General features: G+C 48.6%; 1 protein-coding gene across 5 annotated transcripts in view; it reads left to right on the forward strand.

Annotated features, from left to right (window-relative positions):
- The first annotated feature begins 338 nt into the window (after window positions 1-338).
- The window catches only part of HIVEP1 (HIVEP zinc finger 1), a 142,902-nt gene continuing 130,796 nt past the window's right edge, over window positions 339-12,444 (forward strand). Inside the window, exons 1-2 of one of the 5 annotated variants that reach the window (XM_044258982.1) lie at window positions 339-372; window positions 7,577-7,720. In XM_044258982.1, coding sequence (XP_044114917.1) covers window positions 7,681-7,720 — 40 coding nt within the window. In that variant the 5' untranslated portion in view covers window positions 339-372; window positions 7,577-7,680. Of the gene's footprint in view, window positions 373-673; window positions 754-3,967; window positions 4,037-4,543; window positions 4,563-4,722; window positions 4,814-7,576; window positions 7,721-12,444 lie in introns of those variants that run through there. The other 4 variants (XM_044258967.1, XM_044258957.1, XM_044258991.1 and 1 more) reach the window with 4 other exon arrangements.

The following is a 12,444-nucleotide window of genomic DNA, read 5'->3' on the forward strand; positions in this document are numbered from 1 at the left end:
ACTAAGATAAAATCAACAGTTACAACCTTTCCATAATGTGAGGGGGAGGGTGCGGGCATATTCTGATTTATAAGAATAGGCATGAAAGGCATGTTATTATGGAGATTCATCTCTTCAGAGGTATATCCTTGTGGCTTCAAGGCTACAGGTTCATCTCAGAAGGGAAATACTATTTACTTTCAAAACAGATTTAAAAAGCAAACAAAGCCTCTGAAAACATACAATACCACCTTGTTCTAAGTTTGTACTAAGAGGGGAGGGGAAATGAATCTGATTTAGAAGGCCTGTGTATGTGTGTGTGTCTAACAGATGATACCACATGGTCCAGCTCTCCAGGATCTCTGGATTGGTGGATTGTTCATTTCGGTCCAGGTAACAAAGGACAGCCCAGGGCAAATGGTTTTCTCACTGCGGGGGATGGGGGGGGGGAGAAGTGGAAATCCTTTACCGTGACCACCTGCTTCCCTCTCTTCAAACCAGCACGTAAAGTGCCAAATATCTGTATATCATTCTCGGCCCAGAGCCCACGGTATAAACCAACATAGGCGGAGCACCAGATAACATCAAAGCCCCAGGCAGGGGCCAGAAAAGGGGGGGGGGCAAGAGCAGCCGAGGGAATGAAGCGCCTCCCCCTAGCATTTCCTCTCACGCCCACTTCCAACCTAGGAGGCTTTTGGTTTCTGCTTTTGTTGTTTTTAAAATTAAAAGTTAAACCCAGGAAGCTTTGGATCAGACTTTTGCGTTGCAGTTCGGGTAAGTTTTCTCTCCGTTCTTTTGTCTGGCGTCTGGCTCGGCGGCAACCTGGGCGTGGGGGCAGAGTTGGCAGAGCGAGCTGGGGAAGGTTTTGTCGCCGAGGTCGCCCCGAGGAGGAGGGGATTCGGCCGGTGGCCGGGAAAGCCCGGCGCGCGCGGAGGGCGGAGGGCGGAGGGGAGGGACGGGCGGCGGCGTGACCCGGCGGCCGGCAGGGAGGAACCTCCGGGATCTCCGCGTGGCGGCGGCGCTGCCGGGCCGCGCGCAGGGCGGAGGGCCGGGGCCGCGGGGCCGCGCCAGGGGGGAGCCCGAGCGGGGCCGGGCCGGGCGGCCGCGTGGGAACCGGGGCTAGGGACACGCGGACGGCGCTGGTGGCTCGGAGCCCGGTGGTCGCGGCGGGACGGCTGGGCCCCGGCACGAAACGCCAGGGTGGACTAGTGTTTTCCCCAAACTTCTGAGCAACGAAAATGTGTACAGAGCCCTGCCATGACACTGCCCTCACTTGAATGCCGCGCCGCGAGGGGGGCTCCAAAGCGTTCACAGGGCCGATAGGGATGCAGCTAGAGCGAAAAAGGGTCCTGGGAACCCCCTTCTTCTCCCCACCCCCCAGTATGGTCACTTCCCCCATTGTTAACAGAATTTTTGACAGTTCAAACTGCTGTTCACCATTCACATTTATCTTCTGGTTAAAAAAAAAAATATATATATATATATATATATAAATACATATATAAATATATATCTTCCCCCACATTCCGATAGCCTGAGAAACTGTATTTAATTTGCCACAAAACGAGTCGAAACTAGCTACTTTACCGGTTAGCTGGATTTCCTTGCGTTCTCATAAATAGGAAGTTAGACCTGCAGGCAGAATTAAGGAAAAGAAATTGCGTTTAGGAAATTCGAAACTAGGAAATAGGAAACTGTTCCGTACTGCATATATTTCAAATGAAAGTTTAATATTGATTTGCCACTCAAGAAAGTTACGTTGTGAGTCGTCTACTTAAGAAAAAAACTCTTTAACAAGCTGAAATGGCAAAATTATCTATTATAACTCCAAATTGCATGCTTAATCTGTTAGAAAGCTCACAACAATGCCGAATCCCATATAAACATTATGTTCACAGTGTGCATTTGCTCTGTTCATCAATCACTGGGGTAAAGATATATTCATTCAGTTAGCATTTTGATTTAGCAAGTGACACCAGGCGGACTTAATCATTATCAAACTACCTTAATCTTTATCCTCCGACAGATTAGATATACTTGAGCATTTAAATGAGTGTTTATCTTTTTTTCAAAAGCCCAGTTGGGAAGTTATGTTACATACTTTTTGTGATTGCAATCCATTAGATAATATTTACTTTTACAAAAGCCAGATGATTACATCACATTGAAAATTTAAAGATTGCATTATTTCATTGACAGATTGAAAGTAAAGTATATGATAAACAACATCATTTCAAATTTAGGCAGTTCTTGGGTGATCTTTGCTTTTATGACCAAAGTTAGTTTTTAATAGGTATATTCCCCCCACCCCTTTCCTGACTTTTCTTTTGGTTACAAGCTCTCCTTTATTGAGTATTACATTTTTAATCATTCCCATTTTGGTGCATTAAGCTTTTCTTAGCTCAGTGAGCTAGAGGTAGGATTTTCTCAGGGTAATTTTCAGGGTCAACCGTAGCAGGAAAAGCCTAGATGTCTTTATGGAAACCCCAGGGAACAAAACAATTCAAGTTTGCACAGATGGCCCGCGTAGTGGGTGTACAGTCGTTTAGCATTTTTATTCCTTAAAAGGGGAAAGCAGTTTGGTTTAATCTGAGAAATTCTTCTGCATCAAATTTTTTGTTTTGCCTTATTCCTCCCAAGTTCAACGTGGCTCCTTTAACCAGTCACTTTTGCCTGCTTCTTTAGGGGTACATGTGTGAATTTCTGAGCTCCCGATTTCTAACATTCTTTAGTAGTTCTAACCCTAAAACCTTCGTTACCCTAGTCCAGCCCCTTCTGATTTATTTCCATAGATTACCACTCCTTGCTTCCTCTACTGCTTTCTAGCAGCAAGGGTCAAACTCTGGTTTATGATAATTATTCCCTCTTCCCCCTTTCTCTTCTCCTCGGCGTCCTAGGAGCCAGGTCTGCTGCCCAGCCCCGCACCTCCTTTTTCGACCCCAAAGACCACCCCCCCCCGCCCTGCCCCAAGCTGTCAGGTGGACAGGCAAGGGTTAACGCGCTCGCAGCCCTGGCTCTGGGAACCACCAGCGGGCTTTGGAGCGGCCTCTGGAATAACCTTGGCTTCCCTCAGTCTTTTAATAGAACATCCGCCACCAAGAAGTGGTTTCAGTTCAGGGTTAATAATATGTCCCCTTCCACCCTCCAAACCAACACCCCGCCCCCCTCCCAGGTTTTTTTTTTAAGTTGTTTTTCAAAGTTAATGAGTTTCAAGTTTCACAATGACTTTCCCCTTCCCTCAACGCGTTGCTGAGGAAACCCCCTTGGGGTCCCCCCCCCCATCGCCCTCCCTTCTCTTTTACCCTCCCCCATTCGGCCCGGGCGGGGGGCGGGACTGGGAGACCCCATGACGTCACCGGCCCGGCCCACATCCTGCTTTAGAAAGTAAAGAGACGGTAAAGAGAAACCACCGCCCCGCCCGTCCCCGCCCCTCTTCCCGGACCAACCGCCCCCAACTGCGCGACCCGGCCAGGCCTTCCCCGGGCCGCGTGACCGGGTGGGCCCGCCCCTCCGCCCCCGCCGGGCGCCAGTCCCCGAGCCGGCGCGACCCCGGGCTCCCGCCCCTCGCGTCCCTAACCCCGCCCCTCCCCCCCCTCGGGCCGCGCCACCGCCTCCTCCAGCCCCCCACTCCCGTCCCTGCGGCGGCCGGGCGGGGCGGAGCCGCGGGGCGGGCAGCGGAGGGGGAGGAGCGGCCTGGGGTCCGCCCCGCGGGGGAGACCCGGGGCTCGGGGCTCCACGCGAGCCCCGACCGGGGCACCCAACCCGTCCCCACCCTGAGCCGCTGTGCCGGCCCGCCTGTCCACTTGGGCCTCCGAGCCGGCGGCGGCGAACCCCCCCGCCCCTCCCCCGCCGAGCCCCCGCTGGGGGACGCCCCCTCCCCCGCCCGCGCGGCGCAGCTCGCGGCCTCCCCGCCTCCCGCCCCCGGGGATCCCCTGCCGCCCCGCCCACCCGCGGGAAAGCCTCGGACCTTCGCCCTCCCTCCCCCGCGCCGCTCCGCCCGCGCTCCTCCCGTCGCCCCTAAAGACGCTAAACGTGCCCTACTCTGCCCCGGGGAGAGGTAAAGCCCGCGCCCGCCCTCCGCGCCCCGGGCCCCACGGTCCCGGGGGCCGCTCGCCCCGCCTCGCCGCCCGGCCCCCCGCCGCCCCCTCCCCGGCGGCGGCGGTCATGCCGCGGCCCGGGGCGCCGGCGAGCGCGGCCGCCTCCCCCTCCCGGCGCCTGCGGCCCCCGCCCGCGCGCCCCGCACTTCCCCCCCGCCCCCCGGCCGGCTCCCCTGTTTAATATTTCAGCGCTGGGTGGTGTGAGTGCCAGTCGCCGGCCTCTAGTGTGGCTGCTGCTGGGGCGGCGGCGGCGGCGGCGGGGAGGGGGACGGAGCCTGGGGGCCGGGAGCAGCAGCGGGAGGAGGCTATGTTTGTGTTTGGGGTTGTCAAGTGAAGGAGGGATCCCGGGCGCCGCCGCCGCCGCCGCCGCCGCCGCCGCCACCGCGCGGGGGTCGCGGAGATTCCGAGCTGCGGCCGCCGCCATCAGCAGCGCGGCTCCTGGGCCGGCTGCAGCGGCAGCGGCTCCGCCGGGCGTCCTGGCAGCAGGTTCGGCGCGGGCTCCGCGGCGGGGGCGCTGCAGCTGGGAGGGCGGCAGGGGGGAGGGTACCGGGAAGGGGGGCAGGACCAGTTCCCCCTCCGCGGGCGGGGGGCGTGCGGGCGCGCGTGTGTGTGTGTGTGCGTGTGTGTGCAACCGCCGACCTTGCAGAGGGGATGGCTGCGTGCGGGAGACACTTGCCACTTCTGGGCGCCCTCGCCGCGCGCGAGCGGCCCGAGCTGCGGTCTTGCGAGGCGAGCAGGTACGGAGGGACCCAGCCTCCCCACCCGCGTTCCAGCCGCAGACGCATTTTGCAAGAGGGTGGGGGGTGAGGGAGACCAGGCCTCGGCTTCCCAACCTCCCGGCTTTGTGGCTTTCTTTTCCTTTCGTTCTTTGCTCTAAGTGCCTGTTTACTCCCAGCCACCTGGGTAGTTTCTTTCCGGGTTGGGAGTACGCGCCTGCAGCAGTTGGGAAGCGGGCGGTGGGTTTGGGCGCGGGTCGGCTTGGGCTCGCCTTGGGGTCGGGCTGGGGAAGGAGTTGCTGCTGGAGAGGGGAGGGGGCGGTGGCGGAGCCGGCGGCGAGGAGGAGTCTCAGGGCTGCCGCGCTCGCCTCATCCCGTCCTCCTCCTCCTCCTCTTCATGCTCTCCGCATCCACTCCGGGCTCCTTCCTGAGCTGGCACTTCCATTCCCCCTCCTCCTGGCATGCGAAGCGCTTTGTTCAGTGCAGCGTTGCAGAGGGGTTTTCCCAGGCTCCGCCCTCCACATTCATTCATGTTTTTTCTCCTTGCAACTGTCTTTACGCTTTTTGATCGTGTCATGTTTTTGCTCCATGTAGTATTTATTTCTTTCCTGTAAAGGAACGGTTTATTACTCGTCCTAGTCGCTCTAGTGCCGCTGTCTTTGCATGTACTCACTTCCCCCCACAAGGATTTAAACATGGGATGGACAGCTAGGGACAGTGGGTAGGCAGGGAGCGGGGTAGCAGGGAGCTGTTACTGATTGGGAATTTGCATATTTTATATTTATGCTCTCGATACGGGATCACGTGATTATATTACATTCGGAGTTTACGCTTTAAAAACTTCCAAATATCGTGACCATTTAAAAGCTTTAAGTTTAACAAGGAATGTAGTTAAGCAGTCATACAATTCATTTGGCCTTAATGTCTCCGAATTCTCTATTGAATCAAGCTTGGTGAATCGGAGGGTGGATGTCTTTAATGCAGGGAGTTGAGGAACCATGTCTTATAGATCACTTAGCATGGTGCTAGATAAAGTATATAGTATTGGGCCATCGTATTTCTTATTCTTCTCTGTGCAGTTAAAAAAATTGCAAATAATTTTGTTCAGTGCCCACATACAGCCTTATTAGGGGTAAAATACTGAAGTACTAATTGTAACCTTTACTTCTGTTTCTTCTTTGCTATAATGATATCATAAATTTCTAAAACCTTATACAGGAATATCAGATCTAGCCTTTCCCATATAGGCTTTCTTAAGGAGAATTAATATTTGAGTAGTTTTGTGTGCCAGGCAGTGGACATCCACATTGTTTAGTTTAGACCTTACAACAGCCCTGTGAGGTGGATAATATTTCCTAGTTTCACATTTGGGAAATCTGATCTTCAGAGAGGTTAAGTACCTTATCCAGGCCACACAGTAAGGGGATAGAGCCTGGCTTTGTATCCAGTACAGTTTGACACCAAAATATATAGTCATGACTTGGGCTGTACAGCCTCTTGACCCTATTCCATGGAATACCTATTATCTCTGCTGAGGAAGTGAGCACTGAGACTGAGTCATGTGTGCCACATTGTTTAGATGCTGACCATGGGCAGGTTAGTCAACCTCTCCCCAACTCATCTTCTTATCTGTAAAGTAGGTAAATGATAGCTATCTAACCAGTTATTATTAAGACCGAATTAGGTAATGTGTAGAAAGTACAGAGGCACCCTGCAGGGGCTCAGTAAGTATTCTCTTGTTTCGTCTACAGTACTGGGTATGACAAGTTTTAAACAAAGCATTGCTACCCATTGTTGTGCTTTGCTTAGTGATGAAACATAATTTCCCCCTTAATATCATCAGCTTTATTCCAGGAAATCAGAACTAAAGTTTTAGCTCTAGGATCTGTGACGATCTTATGGAAGAGGAGACAGGTGGCTGATTTGGGAAGAGGGATGATCAGGTTTTGAATTACTATTGTTTTGGCATATTGCATTTCTGGTCATTGTGTTTAGGATGTATAAGTCAGGACAGACCAGGTGATGCTGCAGTAACAAACAATTCCCAACCCTGAGCCACTTAAAACAACAAAGGTCTCTTTCTTGTTTACCCTGGGTCATCATGGTAGGTTAGCAAGAGCACAGCTCTGTGTTGCAACTCTCACTGTCTGGAAGAGTGCCTGTCCCACTGCAAAGGGAACAGAGAGCGCTGGAGGATTTTGCTTTGCAACTAAATGGTATAGTCTGGAAACGGTGCATGCCTCCTCCACTCATAGGTCATTAGCCAGAACTGGTCACACATTGTAGCTAAACACAGAGAAGCATAAAGTACAGTCCTGGCACAAGCCTAGAAGAAAATACTAGAAAAATTGGGGAGCAGTTCCAATAGCAACCACATATATTAACTGAATTAATTCAGTATAATAAGATGAACGAGACATGGTCCTTGTTCCCAAAGAGCTTGATGAACCAGGAGCCACATTGCATGTAGCATAGCCCTTTTATAGTCTCATGCTATACTTTAATTGTATCCTGTGATGTCACTGTAAAACACCATGGAGTGAATCTTTTCACTCTTCTTTGATAAAAGTACAGTGATTTTTTTGTTTTCTTAGTGAGAAAGCCCAGAGTAGCAAAATGAGATATTCTACGGTTAATTAAAAGTTAGTAAGTAAGTTTTTGCAAGTGTCTCTGGCTTGGTTATCTTCCATTGGGTTCAGGTGAGTGCTGGACTCTAACCATGACTTTTGAAGTTTATTTTTCCTTTGAAGGTAATAAAGTGTGATTTTTTTTTTTCTTTTTTAGCACATGAATTAATTGATGGATGTTGACTTTAATGGAGCTACCTTTTTGTGACCTGCTCTTCCTACAGTTTCTAAGAAGAAAAAGGGGCCCCTGAATCAAAGAAGATGCCTCGAACTAAACAGATTCATCCCAGAAATCTAAGAGGTAAGGATCTGCATGAAACAGATATAAGGTTTACGGGAAATCCTACAGTAAAGTACTTCTTGGGTAACAGGAATGGCAGCTTGCTGAATGTTGACCCTGGTCCACAGTGAGCCCGTGGAGGGCTCCGTTTCCCTTGTTCACTTCCAGTCTTCTGCACAATTCCCATTTCTCAGAAAATGTTTCATAAATATTTGTTGAATGAATGAATCGCATTTGACAAAATTATAGTGCCTTCTCAACCATTAGTGTGAGTGTGAAAGTGAGAGATTTACTTTCTCTTAACAGAGACAGCTTTTGCCTGGAGGAATCTGAAATGAGTAGCTGGATGTTCTTTACCAATATGATTTTTTAACCCCTCCCCCATACTACTTTTGAGATTTATTTCTGTACGACTGCATATGTTAGATTATCAAGAAGTGAAGAGAGTTGTAGTTGACATTAACTCAGGCCATTATTTGCAGAACTCAGGGGCAACATGACCTGTTTTCCATAAGGAAGCAATCAGTCAAAATTACGCATGCTATGTACATTTCATGCAAAGATGGAAAATGCGTGTTGCTCCTTTACAGTGAAGAGAGATTTTAATTTTAGGAGAGTAAGCTTATTTTAGTTAATTGTTTTGAAAGATGTATGTTATTCTAATGTGCTGTATCAACTGGGAAAACCAATTATCTTTCATATTCCATTTTAGTAGATAAGGGTATAGGAGTGTGAAACAAGGAACCGTTACAGCAAATATAAACCCCAACAGGGTGAAATAGCTTATGACGTATTTACTATTACAGAAAAAAATTTTCAGGCACCTGCAAGGTAAAAAAAAAAATCAAACAGATTAATTGGGAGATGTTCCTTTGTGAAATAAGTTTGGCCAGTCACTGTGGGGTGATCATTGAAAACGTGGTCAATTTTGTGGCCTCCTTGAATCTGGAATGGTGTGTTTCCTATCTGGAAGAGTACTGGAACGCTCTACTGGCCTAGGTGGCTGCCTCGGACCAAGTTCAAATTGATGATGATAGCACCAGTGTTCAATGAGGTGAGGATTTAGATAGAGAACGTGAAGTCTTGTGTGCTGAAGTCTGATTTTCCTGAGTCCTACAGACAATGTTAGGAGTTGACCATGTATTTGTCTGTCTTTCTCACTAGAACTTGAGCTCCCACAAGTAGTTACTTTCTCATATTCACTCTTAGAGGCAAGGCCTTCACACTAGAGGTACCAGCTGAGGTTGACATCTGGAGTCCTGGGCCCCGCTTTTCTAATTCATCTGTCTAAAGAGGGTACACCAAGGTAGCCTCGGGCTGGTAGTCTCCTTAGCCCAGCACAGGTCCTGGAGGCTAATAGGAGCCCAGATACTTGTTGAAATGAGTACATGATGGATCTTAAAGTATTGTTCATCAGGTGATAAAGAGTAAACATTTTTCAGATTTAAAATGTATACAGGTGTACCTTGGAGGTATAGTGGGTTCTATTCCCGAACACTGCCAAAAACCAAATATCGTGATAGAGTGAATCAAATGAGTTTTTGGGTTTCTCAGTTGATATAAAGGTTATGTTTACACTCTGCTGTGGACTCTGAAGTGTGCGATCGCATTGTTTTATAAAATGTACATATTTGAATTAAAAAATACTTCCTGCTGAAAAAATGCTGGTCATCATCTGGGCTTTCAGCAGGTTGTAATCACTGATCACAGGTCATCATAGCAAATACAACAACAACGAAAAAGCTTGAAGAATTGCGAGAATTACCAAAATGTGACACAGAGACAGGAAGTGAGCAAGTGCTGTTGGACCTGCTAAACCCAGGGTTGCCGGAAACGCCTCCAATTTGTAAAAGTGTCTGTAGAGCGCAACAAAACAGGGCACAGTAAACAAGGTGTGCTTGTACTTTGTAATATTCTAGATCACACGGCCATCCAGAGAAATGCAGATGCTAGGCCACAGACTGTCTTCCTTTCTGTACCTATTGTACAGCCCGCTGGGTAGTGGTTGAACTGTTCCTGTTGAACTGTTTGAGGAGGCAGGGATAAAATGATCCTCAAGTCCAGACAGTGAAAGAGCATGGGGTTGAGGAGGGGAGGGGGTACACCTGCGCCTTTGCCCCTGTCGTAAGGGAGGAACAGGGGTATGGACCTTCCTCAGAGGCGGGACCTCATACTATGTCCTGATCGTGGTTGGGGGGCAGTTTGGTGCGGGGCAGTGTGGGAAGAGAAGAGAAGCAAAGGTACCATCTGAAGTGGGTTCTTAGGGCCGAGAAATTATGCACAAAACTGATAAGACAGGGTGAGTGCGTTTCATCCTGGGGTAGGAGCTTATGAAGTGACACGGGAAGTCCAAGCCAGTTGGAGTTCTTCATTACTGGAGCGTACACTGTTCTGTTTGGGGGGAGGAAGAGGTAGGAGACTGGGGTGAGACAATTAGAAATCAGGTCCTGAGGGCCCCCCAAATCTGAGTCTAAATTTAGTATGCAGAGCTGAAACTTTGAATAGGAAAGCTGGCTTCTTTTCCGAAATTCAGATGTTTTTAAAGTTTTCTAAAAGAATTTGAAGGAAGTTCTGTTCTGGCCCCTCATTGGGAGTTTCAGAGCTGCTTCACTCAGACACTGAAGAGTAGATCAGAGTAGATTAGCACAAGACAAACTGCAGAAGCCACGTCCTCAGTGGGACCTGCAGGCTGGCCAGGTCCAGGGGTGGGGTGGGGGTGGGGTGCGGATGGACTGGGGGCTTGGGCAGCTCTTTGTAGGCGAGGCCGCGAATTTGAGCCAGTGAGCTTACTCAGCAGAGAGGGATGAGGGGCGAGGCTGTTCTTGCCCAGGAAACCCCAGTAAACAGAGGCACAAAGGCAAGAAAGTGCTAAAGGTGTAATACTTCTAGAATTTCCACTTCTCTTCTAAAAATGTATTTGAGGACTGTATCTCTGGGCACAGATTGGCAGTTAAAGTAAGAAGATACGTTCTGAATTGCAATTCCTCTGTTATTCCTGAAGAAACTAATTTTGCTGGTTAAAAAAAAAAAAAGTAAGTAAGTAAGCATTAGCTAGTAAAATGAATTGTTTAACATTTAGTTCGTGTCTCACTGTGACCGTTGAAATACCATGTTTGTTTCGCCTTACCTGTCACCCGCTGCTTTGACTTACAGAAGATCTGCCACATAAGTTAGCTATGAAATGGGGAGAGAGGAAATCAGAAGACCAGAAAGCCAGTCACAACCCACCTTGCACTGGCAAGCACGTTGCTCGAACTACTTTAAGTGCATTGCTTCTTTCTAGGTGTCAAAAGCAGTCTGTGAAATACTTGCCTTGTGTTTGGTCATTAAGTCAGTAATAAAAGATGTATACTTAAAACTCAGATTATATGTTCATTATGTTTTCATGGCAGTTTTAACTCTTAAAATATAATTTTTCTTTGATTTATTCTATTCTTCAGCTGGTGTTGGTGTAGTCCTAAGGTTGTGCAAAGCTGTAGGGTAATCCTATTTTAACATTCTGGAATATAAGTTTTATTTGGGGGAAAATACGTATACACTCATGTGTGTACTCATGTATTAAAAGATCATACAAGTCATATATGAATATACAAGATTTGTATGGGTTTAAATGAGGCCCGCACACAAGGCTCCTGTAGGAGGTGGAATTTACAGTTCTCTGCTGTTACAGGTTATTTAGTAGAAAAGTATGAGAACTGATATGTTAAGGGTAAGATATGGATTTGGGACAAAACTGAGACAGAGTTAGAACAATGGGAATCTGTACAGATTGTAGGAGTGGGGTTTGTTGAATTCTAGTGTCTTTACCCTTGGCCCTATAAGCCAGATAGAACCTTTGTCTTTGGTGCTTGTCTGCATGAAGCAGATGGGGAGAGTTTAGCACTGACCTAGTCTTTTTTTTTTTTTTTTTTTAGATTTTATTTATTTATTTTAGAGAGAGCTAGAGAGTTGGGGGGAGGAGCAGAGGGAGAGTGGCAAGCAGACTCCACGTGGAGCACAGAGCCGGACGCAGGGATTGATTCCAGGACCCTAAAATCATGACCTGAGCTGAAATCAAGAGTCGGACCCTTAACCGACTGAGCTACCCAGGAGCCCCTCCTGACTGACCTATCCTTGGTGAGGGTGAATGAGAATTTCTGAAGAGCTTGAGGGAAACACTTGGTGTTCAAAAGCAAGGCTTTTTATCTTGTGGTAGGTTCCCTAGAGTGGGGCTCGTGGCCACTCTGTGGCCGACTCTGGGGCTGGGGCTCCCATGTGTGGTCTTGATGAATGTCCCGGCCAGGCAGGGCCCCCTTCACCAGCATTCCTTCATTTCTGATCAGCCATCTCCCCCCGCCTTCCCTGGCCTTTGCTTGGACTCAGGTAACCCTGATATAGGAAACAGGGACTTGCTGGGGTTCCATGTCAGTCCTCTTTAGAGAAAGGCTGTTTTTCTCTTATGCCGGTCATCATTGTGAATGTGTTTTCAAAACTTTGGGGAAGAAAGAACATTTTTTTTTTTTTTTTTTTTACATTTTTTAAGTTGAGTTTGGGCTTCAGAGTTTCAAAGACTGAGGTATTTAAAGTACAAGGTTGGAAGTCAGTGTAGAAAATACCAAGTGTTAACCTTTTGCAAAACGGTGAATTTTTTTTAACCTTTAGCAAAACATATTTGGGGAATTTCGGTGTGGCTGTTTTTCATTTTTATTGGTTGAGTGTGTTTGGCTCTGAACACACTGCTTTATTATAACGTGAGAAGTAAAGGG

Source organism: Neovison vison, chromosome 1, assembly GCF_020171115.1.
Source record: "Neovison vison isolate M4711 chromosome 1, ASM_NN_V1, whole genome shotgun sequence".
Classification (NCBI taxonomy): Eukaryota; Metazoa; Chordata; class Mammalia; order Carnivora; family Mustelidae; genus Neogale; species Neogale vison.